The sequence below is a fragment of the Idiotropiscis lumnitzeri genome, chromosome 14 (genome assembly GCF_059441095.1).
Source record: "Idiotropiscis lumnitzeri isolate Australia: NSW breed Sydney's pygmy pipehorse chromosome 14, RoL_Ilum_1.0, whole genome shotgun sequence".
In the NCBI taxonomy this organism is placed as follows: Eukaryota; Metazoa; Chordata; class Actinopteri; order Syngnathiformes; family Syngnathidae; genus Idiotropiscis; species Idiotropiscis lumnitzeri.
Genome location: NC_142404.1, coordinates 3322812 through 3343498, shown reverse-complemented (window position 1 = coordinate 3343498; position 20687 = coordinate 3322812). Strand labels below are relative to the sequence as shown.

Genomic DNA, 20687 nt, shown 5'->3' with positions numbered 1-20687 from the left:
TGTGATTGGCCGAGCCTGCGTGGCTCCCAAGAAGCCATTGCTATAATCTTTTTGTGTTATTTTTATTTCTTTTGGGCATATAAATGGCATGAGAGATACATGTTTTGTGTTAATCTTATTTCTTTGTTTCATTGTTTGCTTCTATACTGAGTTATTTTGGTTTTGAATTGAAACCGTGACTCTAAGGAGTGTGGACCACTGAAGTCCCTCCCCTGACGTTATCTATTAAACGTATTGTCATGACATCACTAATTGGATAGAGGAAATGTTATTGGTAGCAAACCTTTATGGTTCCATGACCTCTCTCATTGGTCTGAGGTGATGGCTTTGGCCGTGGTACTTTGCTGGCATGAGCACTGATTAGCTAGCTTATGTGAGCTAGCTGCACCTGCTAGTGTGGCGGGCCCAGGACATAATACTGAGATCGCACCCTCAACTGGTGTTGCGCTCAAGTGGCTTATGGCTGTAAAAATGTGGTACTCACTATGTTCTTTGTGTCTTTTTCAGAGGCATGAAGAAAACTCTGAGCTCTGGCTTTCCAAACAGGTAAACTGTTTTTTCCTTTTTCTTTCTTTTTTTGGGGGTGTTATTTAAATAAGGGTTGGGCGTTATTTGGATGACTCCGGTGACGAGTCAGGTTCTTAACACCCACCCTCCCCTCCCCCCCAAGAAAAAACATAGAATTTGCAGGGGGGGGAATCGTATGAACTTCTCTATTCTTTTATTTCATAAGCATTTTTTTTACTGTTTGTGAACTTAATGAGTTATCAAAGGGCTATTTTTAACCTATATATATACATATATATAAAGGACCTGCTGTGTTGGGTCTTTGGATGCCCATGAGGCACGACTCAAAATGGATGCCTTCTAAAGTCTCAAAAGGGCCGCAAGTATCATGCGTGCGTTTTCGAACTTCAAGAAGAGGAAATTAATGCAGCAGTTTCTTAAAGCATGCTAATGATAACCCATTAACGATAACATTCGCGTCACAGTCATTGTTAGATGATGCAGGATGACATTTATCCACTGACAAGCCCCCTCCAACTCCCTCCTCCAAGGTAACATTCCTTAAACTGTTAAAATCACTAAATTGCAGCAATGCCGGTATAATAGTTCTGTCAAAATTAAAGCTCGAGATTAATTTTTAAAAAATTTACGCAATGGAATATTTTAACTCAGTTTGAGTTACTTTCTTTACTTATAATTTGCATATCAAACACTGTACCATATTAGATATACATCTTTAGCACATCATCTCAAACAAAACACCCTGCTCAAGTTGCCACTGGACCTTGCAAATCAACGCTGCTGGAGTGTGATGCTAATGGTCAAAAATTGTTTCTATGGACAATGCCTGTAAAGATGACTCAGTTTAGATCGTATTCAAGGATCAAAGAAAGCTATTAGAACAGTCTTTGATTTAAAATACACTTCATATTTGGTGATTTTTTACATTAATAACAAGATAGAATTCAAGTAGATACCTGTTAAAAGAGTCATAAAAAATATTAGTCAAAAAATAAAATTCATCGCCATTAATTACGGAATTGTTTGAGATTAATTAGTTAAAAAATGTAATCGCTCCACGGCACTAGTTTTAAATGTGTGGATTTTTTTTTCAAACCTTTTAATTATGTTTCAATCAATTCTACACTATTCAAAAATGTGACAGGAAGAAAAACGAAAATGAATAATATTAGGTGAAGTTCAATGTTGTTTTTTTTTTTTTTTTTTGCATTTCTCTCTTTAAAACACAATGATTTGTCTTCCCCCCCAAAAAAGATTTTATTTTTTAAATGTTCCTAACAAACCAAAATGGGCGTTTATCGATCTATCACTAAACCTAATTGAAGTATGTACCACAACAGTGGTGTATTTGGTTTGTATTCTCATAACAAATTTCTCAAGAAGGAACTTCAAATTTGGCTCGTGTTTGTAAGCATGTCATCTCTTTGTTTTCTGTAGAACCAAGAGCCAGTATTCTCTAAAGATGGCAAAAGATTCTTCTTGACGGTTCCAGTTAAACAAGGAGGGCGTGGAGAGTTTCATCACATCGCAATGTTCAATACTCAGGTGAAGCTTTATTTGTCTTGAAATTGAACAATTAAAGTGTCGCCCACAAAATTGCCACGTTTGGTTTACAATTTGTACTTTCTTTACCACCAAATAAAATACTAATGTTGCTTATATGTCATTTTGGGGCACTATAAAGTATCTTGTTTGCTTCTACCAGACAGTCGATCATTAACTCATACAGATGTCTGTAAATGGCGGAAATCCTGTTAGTTTAGTCAGTTTTCACACACCAGGGACTGCACCTTCCCAATCATCTGTCCAACCTTTTTTTTGATCGCTTGCTCACATGAGTGCAAGTTGAAATGGTCACCCATCCTGTTTTGCTCGTCTCAGTTCAGAGCGGATGAAAATGAAGTCCGGCATTTGACGTCAGGAAACTGGGAGGTGACGAAAATCCTTGGCTATGACGAAAATACTGATAACCTGTAAGTTTAACTAATGACAAATACGTGGTCTTTTGGGTGGGGGGTTCAAAAAGTATTAAAGAAGCTAACTTTATGTTTCTTTGTTATCATCATTTTCTAGTTATTTCCTCAGTACGGAGGGTTCTCCACGAAGGCGACAACTTTACAGGTTTGTTTTTCAGTTATTACTGTCATATTATTGATGTTTTAATTTTGTTTATTGCTGTGGTGTAGAAATAAACGTTTTTTTTTTTTAATCTTAAGCATTTTATGAGCAGTTAACTGACATATAATGATTACTTTAAATATTTTTTCTTACTTTCTTTCTTACTAGAGTATGTCCAGTATCAATGTTTGATTAATACTCTCTTTTGCCCGTTTGCATTTTTTTTCTTCATCATGAATGCAAAGCAATGGATAGAAGATTTTTAGCTGTATAGTATTCATCTTTTTGAGTTTTCTCATTGTCTTACTGATTTTCTCTTTCTTTTAGTGTGAAAACTGTCGGATTGTTTCCCCGCTGGTGTTTAACATGCGAGCTCAATAAGGCACACTGTTTGTACTTTGATGCTGTTCTGAGCCCCACGCACCAACACATTATCCTCCACTGTAAAGGTAGGTAATCACATATATTGTGAGGTATTCTTAAACATTGAGACAATGGAGACCTAATTCAATGTCATTATCATGGTTAGTAATCCATGTCCGGCAATACCGTGCGACTAAGGATTTGGCCTGAGTCCAGTTGGTCAAAAAAGGTTAAGTCCAGTCAATTTTATTTATGAGTCTCAGTTCACACCAGACATTACCAGATGTGTTGAACCATGCTCATTAGGAAAATCAACAGCCAATATGCAAAAGAAGGAAGGAAAAACTGAGATAGAAACAAAGTGAAGATGGGCCGAGAGCAGACTGTGAGAGAGTGAAAAATAAAATGAAGATGCATTAGGTAACAGTGGAGTCATGAAACTAATCATTTTTCCCACATTTGATTAAAACAAACAAATAAATATCTTTGTAGTATTGGTGTTGTAATTGTTAAATGTGGTGCATTACAATTAATTTCTTAGTTTGCAACTACTGAATAATCCTAATGCATTTTGGCTCTACAATCTTATCTAAAGCCAACAGTCTCAAACTTGGGTTTTAAACTGGACAGTGATTTTAAATTAGATCAGCAGATCAGTGCTGTTGTTCGATCCAGCTTCTTTCATCTCAGGCAGCTGGATAAAGTGAAGCCCTTTCTTTCCCAACAGCATTTAGAAACAGTAATCCATGCATTTGTCACATCTAGGCTAGATTACTGCAATGAAATTTACTTTGGAGTCAGCCAGTCCTCGCTCAAGCTCCTCCAACTGGTCGAAAATGCGGCCGTTCGCCTTTTAACTGGCGCTCGGCAGACAGATCACATCACCCCAATGTTGTCTTCTCTTCACTGGCTCCCAGTGCACTTTAGAGTTCACTTTAAGATACTTCTGTTCGTCTTCAAAACTTTAAATCCTCAACCCAGCGTACCTCTCTGAGCTCCGCCACCCCTACTCACCTGCCCGCTGCCTCAGGTCTGTGGACCAAATGCTGCTGGAGGTGCCGAGGACTAAGTGGAGCCTCAGGGGGGATCGCACCTTTTCTGCTACCGGTTCTTCCCTTCGCAATGACCTTCCATTGAATCTTAGGCAAGCTCCCTCTCTGTCCATTTTTAAAACCTGTTTGAAGACACATTTTTTATTCTTTAGCTTTCGACTCAACATGAGACTGTCACTGTTCTGCTGTTCTTCCGGTATCTATTGTAAATGTGTTTGTGTTTTATTTGGTGCTTATTACCTGCTAATTTATATTACACCATATGGAAAGTGCTTTGTTTCAGCTCCATCTGTTGTGAAATGCGCCATAAAAATTAAATTGTATTGTGTTGTATTGTATTGTATCCTCTGACGCAGGACTATCAAAGATGGAAGTCTGCATCATTGACAGTCCTGCTTTAAATTGAATAGTTATAATTCAAATATGTCTCATTCTTGATTATTTTAGTTTGAATATACATATTTTGCTGAGTGTCCGCTCGATTTGGGGCGGTATTTGATACTAAAAATACTTGATTACACTGGCTCATGGTTACTACACTGCACAAAACTTGTCTCTAAGGTTTGCTGCTATTTCTCAAATGAACTGGCCACATAAAGAAGATAAAAAAATGTTTTGACATTTTTTTCATAGTTTTTCACATGAAACAAAATGCAGAAGCAACAAATCTACATTTTTTTTACATATTTACAAGTCGAGATACTGAAGTTAAATAACAGATTGTTTCGACTGTGTTCCTTGTAAATAGTCATTAGTCAGTTAATTACCTTTGTAAATATCATGTGACACAAAATGGCCAAGTAGTCAGTGTTTCGTAACCAAGGGAAAGCCAGCATATCGCAGGGAATATGTGGAAACATTTAATAATTTACTTGAAAGATGATATGTAAATGTTATCAGTCAATTGAAGCTTATCAATAAATTGGTATAAATGCCCCACAACTTTTCCCCAGGGAGATATTTACCTTTGGCACAGCAGCACCAAAGACACCTGGCAGTTCAAGTATCTCATTAAAGCTCAGAGGACTGATGAAAAAAAGAAAGTAAATCTGAGATGGTGCCTCTGAATATTATTCCTGTTAAATGTTATGGTCGTGATTTAAACTTTAAATGTCAGTTTAATGGGAATTTATTCTCAGGAGCTCAGTTTTTAGTGGTAAATGTCAAGAGTTATAAGTAACAAAGGCAGGTTTATGATTTATTTTTGATTTTGTTGTTTTTTTCAAATTACTTATTTTGAAGGCAACATAATTTTTAAGACAAACCGCCTGAGAATTAAACGTTCAGATTAAGGAGTTGAAATAAAATAACATTTTGTTGTGTTCTACTTTTGGAGAATAATCAGCACGTACGAGTGATGGGGCCTATCATGGTATGACAAAAAAAAAATTGGTGTTACCCGAAACAAATAAAAGGTTGTGAAGCCCTGGCCAAGAAGAAAAGTAAGTGACAATTGACAACTGTATCTCAACATACTCAAAAGCATATTTATAGTGAGAGATTTGAACTCCATCCATTCCTCTCGGTTCAGATGGCTGCATGGCAATGGCAGTCTCTCTTCGGGACATAATGTTGGGATAAGGCTGCGATAGTCACTGGGCCTAAAACTACTGCTTCGAAAAAAATAAAAGTTAAGTTAAATGTGGTAACCTAGAATTAAGAGGGTTTATTAACTCCTCCGTTGTATAATTACATTCAGGTAATGATATTGTGTTAAGAGTTATTCATTCAGCAGAGGCTGACTCTTCATGTTGTTTTTGTGCATCAAATTTATTTTGGCAGATGAGAGTGCTTCATGCTCAGAAGGATTTGGCCTTTGGAGTAATGATTTATTGTACAATAACATTGTTCCCTCTCCCTTAAAGCAATAAAACGCGAAGAAAGCTTGTTTTCGGTCGACCAAGCTCACATAACACCTGCTTTTTCATCAGGATAAACAAGCTTGTATAATTGCACTCATAAAGTGCTTTTAATACATTTAATGTTTTCATGCAAGTACAAACACAAATCAATTTCAGTGAGACACAAGTCGGCATTACGACGCAAAGGTCAAAGCTAATACAGCTTGACAAAAGATAATGAGAAATATAAATAAACTAAGTGCTAAAGTTTGTGTAAAATAGCAGAAAAGTTGAAAGTTTCAAGGTAAATTGTTTTCTTGCCAGAAAATGACAGACATAGGCCTTGTTCAGACTGCCAGCCCCAAATCCGAATGCATCCCAGAGGAGATTTGGAGAGGGATGAGAGCTGGCGATGAAGTAAAGTGACGCAAGAGAAAAGGACTTAATGTGACAGGAGATTTGAAGTGTTCCTTCTCTATATGTGTCACTTGCCAACAGACTAACATATATTAAAAAACTGCAGTTGTTTGTTTGCATTCAAATTTGTGCTCCTGTTGCAGAATTATTATTATTATTATTTTAGTCAATTCCCCAAGATCTGCATTTACTATAACCAGGCTGGTCACATTAAAACCTCATTTTTCAATGGAGACCTTTGCCAAGACAAGCAGCAGCAAAAACACAAAGTTACAAAAATACAAAGAGAGACAATGTACAATTTTGGACAACACAGCATTATGGGTCTAACCTTCAATGAGACATTTGTCAAAATCAATTGTTCAATTATTAAGAACATGTATATTTATTAATTTTATTTCATTTTAGGTCCTGGAACACCTATGGTGATCTTACACAGCCTCAATAGTACAAGTAAGGGAATCTTTCCTTCTCTTGTAACTAGCTGTGCTACTTGGTTAAGGGTTTATTAAGTTGAAGTAACATCAACTACCACCCCCCCAAAAAAAAAATGGGGAAAAAATGTGTAGGAAATTATTTTCTGCCATAAAGGTTTCAAGCACCCCATGTGAAAGAAAATGTTAGCAAATTAAAGAAAAACAATTGCTTGTTTTTGTTGTCATTACAGTGTCATGTTGTATGGTTTTTTTTGTTTTTATAGATTTTCAATGTTTAATTCATGTCTTGTCCCATTCATGGAGTCTTTGTTTCCCCCTGTGCTTATCAACCCGGTCTCTTGTGTCATCCAAGAAGCTCCCTCAGCTACTCATGTCTTCTCCAGGTGTTCCCCATTGTCAGTTTGTTTGTATTTATGCTGCATTTGAGAAAGGTGGGAAATCCGGCTTTCTGACCTCTGACCAGAGAAAGTGCCCTGTGCCAAGTGCGCTTTTGAACTGTTAGGTCTGAGGTGCGAAGTCAGAAAAAAAAATAAAGGACTTGACTGACTGGCTTCAATGTGACACCACTCAACAATGGCGACTTCATTGACACAGACCGAAATGGAAAAACATAATTTACAAAATTTTAAACATCTATTTTAGTAATTCGCAGAGAAGGGCATTGCGTCCCAGGGACGGACGGCCATTTTTGTAATAGATGATGGAGGACAACAAGATCCTAAAAATGGACGGACTAAGCAAGGGCGGGTGTGGGTTTTCGTCATTTTACGTTATTCTTCTTTAATTGTCGGGTTAAGTAACGCGTCTATGGAATTCAAATATGTGCACTCCGACCAGAATGAAATCTTGAATTTTTCTATGGGCAAGCGAAAGAAAGCGAGAGAGAGAATGGGATTAATTCTACTTCCCACTTTCCTCGAACACCGTATTGGTTCCCTGCCACCTTTTTGGTATCTGTTGGATTAATTGCTTCTGCTTTGGTTCATTATCCCTGTCAGTCTCATCCATGTTTCAGTGATTTTGTGATTGTTTGACCTATGCCTTCTAGATTTAAGTTGATTTTGTTTGATGATTCCAAAGTGCCTTGAATATTTTTTATTTTAGTTTTTGTAATTAAATACTTTGAGAGCACACCTGGATCGCTTCCCTGCATTTGAGTCTGCAACCCTGCCTCAATTAACATTATTGGCTGTTGTGTATTGAAATTACAAAGTTAATTAGTTTGGTTACCGTACCAAAATGTGAAAAAAGTAAAGATCTGGAAATATTTTATGAATGACCTACACACTTGCATATCAGTTAACATCTGTGTTGCAGAAAAGGCATTTGCTCAGGGTTGTTGAGCTATGCCTTCCACCCATAACAAAATCCCTGGCGGTTCGATAATGACACATCTATTGATTTTGGGTTTTTCATGAGAAAATCTGGCTTAATTCCATTTCAATTAGCCCCTTCCAAATATCTTTAGTTTGGGGAAGGAGGAACACCGCAGAGGTCACAATCTGCATGCATGTTATATACTGTATTTCTTCTCATTGCTTTAACTTGTTTAGAAAATAATAGAATTGCCAAGTTTATTCAAAATTGAATCCAGGTATTTATTCAGATCTGCAACCCCTTAATCCTCAATTTACTACATATATACAGTGAATGAATAGCCTCACACAACCTTCTTTTTCAGATTACTACATTCTTGAGAACAACTCCTTGCTGAAGACAGCCTTGAACTACAAAAGGATTCAGCTGACGGACTTCAGAACAGTTACAATTGGACATTTTGGTGAGAAAATTAAAGCCCCAAAAGGCTCACATAGTGCTTCCTGATAATCACTGAGAATTTCTCAGATAATGGCTACTCCTTTTCCCTTTGTATAGATTTACCTCTGAAAATCTCCTATCCGCCTGACTTCTCGGAATCTCGTCACTACGGGCTCCTCTTAGTTGTGTATGTACCTGACCCCGGTACCACCAATTACAAGCACAATAATAATTGAAGCAATAATATGCCACTTGAAAGAAGTTAATTAAATCCAATATTAAACAGTCTTCTGTGTTTCATACATTTCATTTTCTTTGCTTTCCACAGTGATGGCTTCCCTGGTGGTCAGGCTGTGAGTGATCACTTTGCTCTCAGCTGGGACTCAGTGCTGGTCAGCTCCGACAACGTTATTGTGGCTCGTCTCGATGGACGGGGTAGTGGCTTCCAGGGCCAGAGGGTCTTGCATGAGGTCCACCAGAGACTGGGCACTGTGGATGTTCAGGACCAAATCGCAGCAGTGGAGTATGTTTTCCATTTTTGCCTAGATAGATAGATAGAGAGATGGACAGAAAGAGAGAGAAAGTGTGAGAGAGAGAAAATTAGTCTGTCTGGGTAAGTTTAATAGAATTTTCAGATTTTTTTTTAAGGCTCTAAGAAAATTCTGAATTAAATCAAAGCAAGTTTGGAGAGTGCAGTGCTGAAGAACTTGACTGATCCACAAATCGCCTCAACACGTTAAGCATGTGTTATTTGACGAGTGTGAATATTCTTCACTGTTTTGAAGCAACGTACATGTCGCTAAGCCAATCAATGCAATATGGCCTCTTGCTCATAATCAATGATAACCGACACTGCATAATACAAATCAAGAAAATGACAGAAAAGAAGACACAATCAGTAAATTTACAGTACATGAATGCGCAAGCCGAATGCAAATGTGCTGTAGTGCGTCATCGTAGGCCAAAGAGAAAAGAGCAATTGTGTTGAGGAATTGTAAGATAGAACTGGCCCACTGTGAATGTCGTTTTAGCTGCTTGGCTGTGTAAGGGAGTGGGTGGTGTGATAACTTAATTTTTTTTTTTTTTTTTTTAAAGGTGATATAACAGTGATAAACATGCCCTTACCCAAGCGTTCTTGGAGCGTGTTGCAGGCATCAAATTTAAAACTTGTGAATATCAGATTAAAAAAAAAAGTATGATTTAGGATTTTAAAAATCTTTACTTTTTAGCATGCTCATTTGGATATAGGTTGAAAAGCTTTGCAAATATTGGATTCTCTGTTTACACACACATGACTCAACTTCACTGGAATAAAGTAGCAGAGCAAGAGATAGCAAAATTTGCCTCGAACTACATTGCGGTTGCAAATTCATTGAATACATGTTTTACGAACTTTCAAAACAACCGGTTGCTCCTCCGTTTGAACCCAAGCAGATCATTTAGAGACATTGGATCAGTGATTGTACCATCTCCATGTAAGTGTGGATCATGTTTATCGTGCTCTGGTTTACTTACTTTACTTATTATGTATTGCTAACGGTGTCTATATTGGGTGAATACTAAAAAGTTCATATATGGTGAAGATTCAAGTGGTCATCAAAGATAAGTACGTCATTGTACACTTATAATCACATTTGAGTTTAATCTCTCTTTTCACTTGTATAACTATCTAGATACACACACAAACAATACTGTCAGACTTTTTTTTTTTTTTTTATTAACAAAAATAACAGCAAGAGTACACAATCAGCAAAGTTCTCAAAATTAAATCCTAAAGAAACAACAGACTCACCACAACAAATAAGACTGGACAAGCGTACAAGACAGCAACATTGAGCAGACAGAAGCAGGCCACTAAATGCAAACAAACTGACGAGACAATGACAAACACCTGGATGAGAACAGTGGCTGATGGAGATGATTGGACAGAGGACCAGGACAAGCACAGGTGGACACAAAATGTAACAAGACAAAGGAACAGAAGGAGAACATGAAACTAAATACGAAACCAAAATCAACCAAGACAGATCATGACAGTACACCCCACTTATTGGCCTTGACATTCCAAAACTAAACAAGTCTAAAAACAGAGTGGGCTGAAGGGGCCCAGGAGGCGGGATCACAGTCCGCCAATCATTGGCCAGTCTGGTGGTTGTCCATGCCAGACTTGGAGCCGATGGCGGCCGTAGCTCTCGCACCGCCGGAAGAGGCTTGGATTACGGACACTGTGCCTGCAGCTGCCGTGGTAGCCGGGGCAGGAACAGGGGCCTGAGCCTCCTCTTCCTGCAGCCATAGAGGTTGGGGAAGGTACCGGCACTTGGGAAAGTGGACTAGAAACAACTTGTATGAGACGAGGTGAAAAGCAGTTGGATTGGCAGGTGGCAGAACGTTTACTTGGGCTTCGTCATTGGCCGTCCCGCGGAGGTTCCATAGACCAATTAAAGGTCGGAATTCAGGAATATACTCAAAGGAACCACAAGAAAGATGCGACAAAAACTGACTGGAGGTTGTAAAATGACTGGGAGAAACAAAGTCAGAATCTGAGAGGAAGTAACATGTTCAACATCAGAATCAACAATAACGAGGGGGAGTAAAACGGTAGGAGAATGTGTGACAAAAATGCATGAATGTTGAGGAAAAGGAACTCACAATGGATTTGGGGGGTGGTGGGAAGAGGGGCAATGACAATGAGAAAGGTGCCACCAATGCATTGTCAAAGAAATATATGGGTAATTATATGTTGGGGGAGGCAAGCACAGGTGAACACAATAGACTAACGAGACACAAAAGAAGACCAGGAAAACATGGAACTTAATACTAAACTAAAATAATACACCTTTATTTATACAGCTGTAGCTGTAACAAAGCGTTTCATAACATTTAAAGTAAAATAAAAATCATTGATTTGCTGTCTACTGTAAATACGATTCTCATAAAATATTAACTAAATAAACAATAGCTGCTACGCAATGGTAATGTGTTCAAAATGACAATTTCTTTATCTTGTTTTTTTCCAGCTACATGATGAACTTTCCGTACATTGATAAGACTCGGATAGCAGTTTTTGGAAAGGTGAGCCTATATTCGTAATCATATTTGCATGCAGAAAAATGTTTTCCCAATTCCCTTTTACCTAGCTTTTCCCACAAATAATCAGAGCTGGGCAGTCCGTCCCGGAGGCTGAACGGTCCGGCCCTCCAAATTTGAAAAAAGGCTTTGATTAACAAAGGCCGGCCGGAGGTTGAGTTTAGTCCGGCCAACGAATTGGCCCTCGTACGTGTGATGAGCCTACTCACAAAATGAGCGGATGACAAAAATTGCCTCCAAACGCATCAAAAGCACCACTGCCAACTGTTTGTTTGTGTAGAGACGTGAGACAGCAGTGTGCACTGAAGCGTGTCTATATTTCCTTATTCTGACATCACAACACGACAATTTTTATGAATAAGGCCCAGCTCTGCAAATAATGGGTGAAAAAAGATTGAACCTAAAAAATGTTGCTGATCATAAATTAGAAAATTGTTTTTCACATGTTACAACAGATTTTCTAGCGACTACACACATTGTACAATTAAGTGTTTTTTTTTTTTTTTGTCCAGGGTTATGGAGCCTATATAGCATTAATGCTTCTGAAGTCTACGGATAGTGTCTTCAAATGTGCATGTGCAATGTCACCCGTGACAGATTTGAAGTTGTACGGTGAGCATCAAACCTTCCAAAAAACACAAAATGCAATGTGTCATTGAAGGGAAGCGGTTTCATCGAAGCATTTTTGCCTCCTGGAAGAAACATTCCAGTATTAAAGTGCAATTTTATTTATTACCATCCATGTCTAAAGGCAAACTGTTTAACAAAGTATAGAGACACTTTTCAGTCTTACAAATAACAAGGAATATTTTGCACACAAAAGCTTCTATGCACTTCCCTAAAAACAATTATTCTAAACATCCTATCTATCAAACTGTCAGCAGCACTGTTGGGAATTGTGTAATTTCTCATTTGCATAGCATCAGCCTTCTCGGAGCGATACCTTGGCATGCCTCTACGAGATGACAGCAGATATCAGGTGTGTTCTCATTTGTGTTTCACTACACTTTTAAAGCTGCTAGCGGCAACATTCCTAACATGCAATACACTTTGGTGTTAATTCTGTCACAGTATGAGAGAGAGCTTTGATTACCAATCAACAGTTTGACAAATGTATTCAATGGTGTGTTTGATTTTGAATGTTTAGCAATCAGAGGTTCTTTTCTCAACAATGAGCGGTAGAAGGCATGCGAAGGATGAAATATTTAATTTTGCGACGTTTCACTCGCAACGCCTTCATATTTTGTCCTAATCACACTGTGTGTGTGTGCGTGTGTCCCTAATTCGCTATTCAGAAGAAAATAAATTTCAATTAACCTTTACATTTGATCACATCTGACATACATTTTCGCTAACATGTCTGGCGGCATATCTTTTAGTTTTCAATTTCCACAGTCTTTGCTTCTCGTTGAATTGCTCTTATATGTACGGTAGTTATTCAAGTGCAGTAGGTAATTTTTAATGATTTTATTCCGGCTCCCTTTTTCTCATTACCTTCCAGTTCTCCAGTGTGCTGCAGAATGTTCATGCACTAAGAGACCAGACACTGATGCTGGTACACGGCACAGCAGATGGTAAGTGAAAGTAAATTGTTTGAAAATGAATATACTGGATCTGTTGTGCATCAGTGCTGATCACAAAGAAGCAAATATTCTGGAAAGGTAATGAGTCACGTTTTGTAATCACCAAAAAGAAAGGAAAATGTGATGCTCAAATTGATGTAAAAAAAATTCGTAAGAACGCGTTCTCCGATGTGAAATGAATGCCAATTTTTTTATGTATTCTACCACAACCCTAATTTGAGAAGGAACTCTGCTGACACATTCTCCCTTTTTTTTATTTGCAGCCAACATCCACTTCCAGCATACTGCTGAGCTTGTCAAGAACCTTGTGAAAGTTGGAGCGAACTACTCAATGCAGGTGACTGTCGTAGAAGCAGCACCCTGGAAAATACTTCTTGTCCATACGAAATGTGTTTGGAGCAGGATAAAAAAATCATTCATGCAAAATGATACATTCAGACACTGTGCCAAATATAGCAGATGGACTGCACAAAAGTCCTCAATTGGACTCAACATGGTTGGCCTACCACGATTAAATGCAAATGCAAGACAATATAATATATTAAGACAATCTACACTACAATATTTGCAATGATTGTTGTTGTAAACAATATCCAACCCAAGTACAACTTTATTTGGTACAAGTGTTACATTTAAAAAGACATGGAATAAAAACAAATCAAAACACTGCACTTGTCGTAATTAAATATATTGCACAAGAGGTTATGCAAGGATACAATTGATCTTTGAACAAAATGATATGGGTATAAACTGGTGTTGTCAAAATAGATACATTTACATTTAATTTAACAAAGTTAAATATTTTAACTCGGTTTTATTTACTTAAAAAATAATTTGCATACTTTGCAAAGCCAAATTTAAATACTTGACCTTATTAGCTGTACATCTTTAGCACATCATAAAAAATGAAAAAAAAGACCGTGCTCAAGTTACCAATGGTTCTTGCAAAGTAACATTGCTGGAGTGTGGTCCTTGTGGGCAGAACTAAATTGTAGAAGTTTTGAGAATTGTTTCTAAGAAAAATGCCTTTAAAGTTTAGATTGTATTCAAGGATCAAATAAAGCTATGAAAATGGTCTTTGAATTAAAATATTTTTCGTATTTGGTGATTTTGCATTCATTACAAGATATTATTCAAGTAAATATCTGTTACAATCTTTGCAAAAAATATTGGAAAACGTGACTGATTGCAATTATTGATGGATTTATGCTTTTTTGCAGTTAATTAGTTAAAAAATTAATCGCTTGACAGCACTAGTGTAACCATGAAAAAATAAATACAAAGCGTCAACAGGTATTGCTTGTGTTGTATCCAAATGAAAGCTCATTTTGAATAGGCCTGCTAATGTTTGCTTGTGAAGGACTTATTGAGAGTGGTGCTTTTCTTTTACAACTATTTCAGTCTTGCAGTGGCCCAGTTTGGAATGGTTATCGGCTACATATAGCAAGATAGAAACCTGCGTACAGACAGCGCTGATGGAAAATGAAAGATGATGGCAATATGACATTAAAATGACAATTGTCCGTCAGTGTGGGGAAATTGTTTCAAAATGTTTTCCTGATTTTATTTATTTATTTTTTTTTAATCTACCATGGAGCTCTTGTTTAGATTAATTGGGCTGGTTGTTAGATGCACAGTGCTGAGCAGATGGTCCTCGGGTGACAAATGTCAAATATATTTGTCGACTAAGATATAAGGGCATACCTCTGATGGTTTTTGGCTACTTAAATGCGAACAGCCAACATGATTCACATTGTAAGACTTATGTGCCTTGTTCCCACCAGCTCTACCCAGACGAAGGCCATTTCCTGTCTCATCAAAGCAACCAGCACCTGTATGCCACTCTTACTAGCTTCTACAGAGAGTGCCTGAAGGAGGAGTTACTGCCACTGATTGATGATGAAGACGAGGAAGAGGAGTAGGCAGAAGGCCTTTTTGCATTTGGACCACATTTTAGACCGACTGTATAGCTTAGAGTTGCTCATGCACTTCAGTGTGTGTGAGTGCACGTGTTATAAAGACAAGTTATGGACACCTACGGTTATGATGACAATGACACTTTTTACTGCGGGGACTTGAGGTAGGAAATGACCTCTAAAATAATTTCAGTTCCACTGCAATTATTGTCAAAGCACACTGAACACTGTCCTCGTCTTTCGCGGGATCTCTTGTCATGCTTGTGGTCATTCACCATTCTTACATTTGCATGGTTTTATTTCCTTCCCTTTGCGCTGCTCTCTTTTATGGTACCAATTGGGAGGACAACACTTCTTCACATCTTGCCTCTTTTTGGATTTGTTGGATTGCAACATTGACTAGAATCTCTGGCGGAAAGTTAAACATTGTTTATTTTGGTCACGAACTGAAATGCGGCTACAAATTTTCCCTTTGTCTGTACAAAAAGCGATTTAGTAGTGCACCTAAAAAATGGTGCTGACAAAATCCCGAGAATTATTTAAATTGCAGTCTTTCATAACGTTGCTGAAAAGGTTCAGAAAATGTTATAATTAAATAAAAAAAATAGAAAACTGTTATACTTCCCGACTGAGCAATGTATTTCTCGCCAGATATTCTATTCCTTTCTCATGAGAAGAGGATATGTATTGATGAACAAAGAAATGCTCCCCGGCCACGCAGATCCAGAATAAGTGCAATTCCTACTGTAACCCTCCACCCCTGCCCTCTACATCAAAACATTTTCTTTATGTCACATTAATTGTACAGAGGTTTTGTTTAGACATGTACAATGCCTTATGAGGTTCAACATATTCTAATATATCTTGCGGGCAGTGATAGTTTTGCATTAGCAGTGTCATTTAAACAATGTTAACTCAGGTGTTTGAGAAATAAACACAATTTAGGATCTGAAAGATAAAACTCTCAGTCTGTCGTATGGTCTCAATTAAGTTTCTACATGAAGGTAATAAATACCAGGCCATACAGTGATACATAATTTCAGAATATAATTTTAAAAGTTATTTAATACTAATGCAGCCACTGACATCTCAAAAGTGGCGCATATTCTTTTTTTCAGGAAATTCTCCAAAGACCTAATATTTGAAAATATATTACAATAGAAGTTATCAAATGGACATTTTTTGCAGTATCAATAAGGTGTTTGCATGTCTCCAGAGAATGTGACAGGTTTTGCCACATTTTGTACAGTACAATGCAGCAAAGTGTGTACATAAATATATTTTTGAGATGTCTCGTAGAAAGTTGAGTCTAAAGGGAATTCATTGGTTTGACTTGGATGTATTGTATGGTGATGTTTCTATTATGTTTTATCTCTCCAATAATTTACTTCTTAGAATGGATTTTGTAATGCTTGGTCTTTTTTTTCCTCATCATTTTAAAATGGGAAAGGACAGGGTTGTGGTGTTGGGGTTGTTGTAATTGTCTAGTAATGGGTATAAATAGATAAATAATAAAAAAAAATTAATACACGTGTATTGAGTCAGCATTTTACACACAAGGTTATTTACTTTAATGACATGAATAAGATAAAGGATTCAGTCATTTTAGAAGCTATAAGAGTCATTTCTCCTTAACTGGACAATTATTAAAGCCTGCGAAACAGAGAAACAGGACTAAACATACATAATTGAACTATTCATTCGTGTTTTGCAGGGTGGTTAGGCAACTAACTTCATTAGTTGCCGACCGCCTGCAAATAGTTGGGCTGTAGGCACGGCGCCAGGATTTTTTTCTCTCTCTCTGAACATAGGGGGGGTTGACAGATATGTGGGGGGCTGAGAAAAAATATATATTTTCATGACTTCACTCAATTTTTTTTTTTTATATACAAGTACAATACACACTAGTGTTACGTGGTAGAGATGTGTTTTCAATAAACGGTATGAATTTGCCTGAAGGTTTGAGTTGGATTCTACTGTCCAAATTGCAGTAATTGATTGTCTGTGGACCCCCTTCGGTACACACTGTTGACTTGTACGCCTGCATGTCCTCGCTGTTTTTTTCGCCGGTTCTTATTGGGAAATGCTTGTTGGGCACTATTTTAAAGCCTCTGTACTTGCAAACTGCCGCTCGTGCTCCTTCAGGAATTGGACCGGGCAAATCTTTGAAATCGTCCTCTTCTCGTTTTATGGATTTTTTAAAATTTATTATTTATCATTATTTATTATTTATTTACAATGTGATCCACTGCTGAGATGGACTGCAAGATAACCAGCTCTAACCTAAGGCCAATTTGGAAATTCACTGGGAGTGTGTTCGGAGAGGCAGAACGTGCTGCACTCTTATTAGTTTCCAAAAGCAGCCTGTTCCAAATTAATCAGCTGCTCGTGCTTAAAACTGTTTCTATCCAGACTGCTTAACGCACGAAAGCACCTTGTCCACATTTGGAGCACCTGTACACCTGTATACCACTCTGTTTTTATATGCGCTAACCGAACAGTACTTTTAAATAACGATCCGTGTGGAATCACAAAACGTTATTCAAATGTGGCGTTCAGTTCGTCAGTTGAGCAAGGTAAGCCGGATAGTAAACATCTGTGTTCAGAAGCTGTCAGCGGAAGGCGCTCAGCGATCAACAGCAGGTGAAGGTAAAAGATGAATAACTTGTAAATTCAAGATTCCTAATTTGCTACTACCGGTTAAAAAATAAACCATAGTAAAGTCAATAGAAAAATGAAAGGACATTTGGAAATGAGCTCAGATGGGTTTATGACCCCCCCCCACCAAAACAAACAAAACAAAACAAAAGAAAAAGGCATGACCATTCAAACCAATTGTCGAGAGTTATAAGGGCCATCCATCCATCATCTGTACCGCTTCTCCTCACTCGGGTCGCGGGGGGGTGCTGGAGCCTATCCCAGCTATCTTCGGGCAGTAGGCGGGGGACACCCTGAACTGGTTGCCAGCCAATTGCAGGGCACACAGAGACGAACAACCATCCGCGCTCACACTCATACCTAGGGGCAATTTAGAGTGTTCAATCGGCCTGCCATGCATGTTTTTGGAATGTGGGAGGAAACCGGTGTTCCCGGAGGAAACCCACGCAAGCACGGGGAGAACATGCAAACTCCACACAGGATGGCCGGAGCTGGGATCGAACCCACGCCCGATGCTGTCTCTCACTGTGAGGCCATGGTGCTAACCAGTCGGCCACCGTGCCGCCTTATAAGGGCCATATAAGGAAAAATAAAGGAGGCAAGGGCTGGTTTGACACATTATTTAACACTATATCAATTCATCAGTGTGAGGTGAAGGTATAATACATTGTTTTTAGTAGGGCTGTCAAAATGAAAGCGTTAACTCAAGATTAATTAAAAAAAAATATGATTAAATATTTCACTTCAATTAACTCAGTTTTATTTACTTCAAAAATATTTTGCGTTCCTTGAAAGCTAAATTCTAATATTATCTATATATCTTTACTACATCATCTAAGAACAAAACACCATGCTCAAGTTACCACTGTCCCTTGCAAACCAACACTGCTGGAGTGTGGTGCTTGTCGGGAGAGCTAAATGAACTGTTAAAGTTTGAAATCATAGATATTATACAATTCAAGTAAATACCTGTAACAAGCTTTACAAAAAATAGTAGTTAAAAAATGTGATGAACCACAATTAATTGTGGCTTTTTTTGCCATTAATTGATTAAAAAAATGTAATTGCTTGACAGGACTAATAAAGTTTTGGGGGAATTGAGACGGCAATAGTTAAGGAATAATGCAAAACATAATTGGTTTTTCAAGATTTGGGGTAGGCTGGTGGCCCCATTGAATGATAACCGATTGGTTTGGAGCAAGGAAGTGAGAGATGAGGACAAAATTCTTCTGTTTTCCTGCCTTGTAACTCAATGTAAGGTCAGCCGGAAAATTATGAACGACCGGAGTTTGAACACCCCAAAAAGAAATAAAATTGAGAATTGACTGGAAGTAGGAAAGGATGCCCAAACATACGCTATGTTTTGTTCTCTGTACCCCTAGGAGTGACATATATATTCCCAATAAATACTGTGCAATAATGCTGCATAATGACATTTAATTTGCCCATTGGCGGGCTGTGCGAATGGTGGTATTTCACGCTGCAGTAGAGTGCAATCAGTGCGAGGACAAACAGAAATAGTGTAAAGGAGGTATAGACAAAAACAAAAATGGCTAGTGTAAATGTTGATAGTCTGATTACTTAAGAGTCTCCCAAAAATGTAAAAAGTGGAATTGTCAAGTCTAATAGTCACATTTTTTAAATATCATCCAAAATGTTGATGTTTATGCATTAAATATACAACTATTTGTACGTATAAAGGCTGTCATTCAATATAAATTTCATTTTTCTTCAGAGATTACTTTTACCTTGGAATATTCAAATTTTAGTTGTAGTAATATAATCACTTAAATTCTTTCACATTATTTCTGTAATTTCTTTTCAGCGTAGCCTTAACAACCCAAGATGTGTTACAGATTTGCGCAGATATAAGATGGTAACAAACAACCAGAGAAATGAAACAAAACAACAATCATAGCCTTGTGAATCTGTCATGCATCAAGCAAAAATAGTGTTGTGCACCATTTGGCTTTATATTTCCACAAATCTTTTAAAGTTGCTTTGGAAGATGGCAGCCCTTCAAGAGTGAGTGCAAATGTGTTGGCTCATGCTAGCAGGTGCTAATTCTTCAATCTGTACAAAACTTTGCCTGCAGGTAGTTCTCCATCTTAATCATCATCTTTTGAATTCTGCTGGTCGACAACCCTTTCCTCCTCAAAGCAGTTTTTGAAGAAGGTGAGCACCGAGTTGAGCATATAGCGCTGGCTCTTGACAGAAACAATATTGTGTCCTTCATCTGGAAAAATCTGGGAAATGACAATTTGAGAACATTGTTTACATCATTCCAATTTGCAAAATACACTAACATGACCTTTTAAGACTGATGCTCTGTGTTTGCAAAATATGAAAAGGTCTCAAATCTGCTGGTCGAATTTCAAGTTCCATTTTCTGTGGTGAGACCTTATCAATCTTCTGGGGAAAATAAAGGCTTCCTTTTTTTTAAATACATTATTATTTTTTGATATTTTCAGGTTGACAGGCGTGCAATTTAAATGAACTCTCCTCATAGGTTGAACTTTTCACATACATCTACTCCATTAACCTTTGCAAAGACGTTTGAAAGAGTCATCAGAACCGGCCAAGTGTGACAAGGGGGAATGAGAAGAAGCCATTCTGCACTTGTGCAATCATGCTCACTCATCTTTGATGATTATTTTTTTTTTTTAATCTTGCAAAAGCACATGAGTCATTTGTTTTTCTGCAACACTAGCTTCTCAGTCTGTCAGGATCATGAATCAGCACAGAGACACTTAATTTGGTCTGTAGGATCGTTGGATTGATCAAGTGAAAGCTTCAAGGTCATATGTCAAAGAGCGTAAAATTATTTCTTCCACAATTATCGAACGTGGTGAACATATAGAACAGATCAGTTTTGGGTATTGCTCAAACTTGAACAGCAACACTGAATCATTCATTGAATTTAATAACT

At 37.7% G+C, this 20687-nt stretch overlaps 2 protein-coding genes across 5 annotated transcripts in view; one reads left to right on the top strand and one right to left on the bottom strand.

Moving 5' to 3' along the window:
- Nucleotides 1-16948, top strand: part of dpp10 (dipeptidyl-peptidase 10 (non-functional)) — a 148947-nt gene extending 131999 nt beyond the window's left edge. For both annotated transcript variants that reach the window (XM_088315681.1, XM_088315682.1), the window contains exons 12-26: nucleotides 508-546; nucleotides 1966-2073; nucleotides 2410-2501; nucleotides 2602-2649; nucleotides 2974-3095; nucleotides 6728-6772; nucleotides 8438-8536; nucleotides 8632-8701; nucleotides 8843-9037; nucleotides 11532-11586; nucleotides 12114-12213; nucleotides 12522-12580; nucleotides 13103-13175; nucleotides 13448-13521; nucleotides 14969-16948. In XM_088315681.1, the coding sequence (XP_088171807.1) occupies nucleotides 508-546; nucleotides 1966-2073; nucleotides 2410-2501; nucleotides 2602-2649; nucleotides 2974-3095; nucleotides 6728-6772; nucleotides 8438-8536; nucleotides 8632-8701; nucleotides 8843-9037; nucleotides 11532-11586; nucleotides 12114-12213; nucleotides 12522-12580; nucleotides 13103-13175; nucleotides 13448-13521; nucleotides 14969-15106 (1317 nt within the window). In that variant the 3' untranslated portion in view covers nucleotides 15107-16948. The remainder of the gene's footprint in view (nucleotides 1-507; nucleotides 547-1965; nucleotides 2074-2409; nucleotides 2502-2601; nucleotides 2650-2973; nucleotides 3096-6727; nucleotides 6773-8437; nucleotides 8537-8631; nucleotides 8702-8842; nucleotides 9038-11531; nucleotides 11587-12113; nucleotides 12214-12521; nucleotides 12581-13102; nucleotides 13176-13447; nucleotides 13522-14968) is intronic.
- The window catches only part of LOC148323149 (inactive dipeptidyl peptidase 10-like), a 117204-nt gene continuing 106728 nt past the window's right edge, over nucleotides 10212-20687 (bottom strand). For 2 of the 3 annotated variants that reach the window (XM_088315686.1, XM_088315685.1), the window contains one exon: nucleotides 13777-20004. In XM_088315686.1, coding sequence (XP_088171812.1) covers nucleotides 19867-20004 — 138 coding nt within the window. In that variant the 3' untranslated portion in view covers nucleotides 13777-19866. Of the gene's footprint in view, nucleotides 20005-20687 lie in introns of all 3 variants that reach the window. The other variant, XM_088315683.1, reaches the window with a different exon arrangement.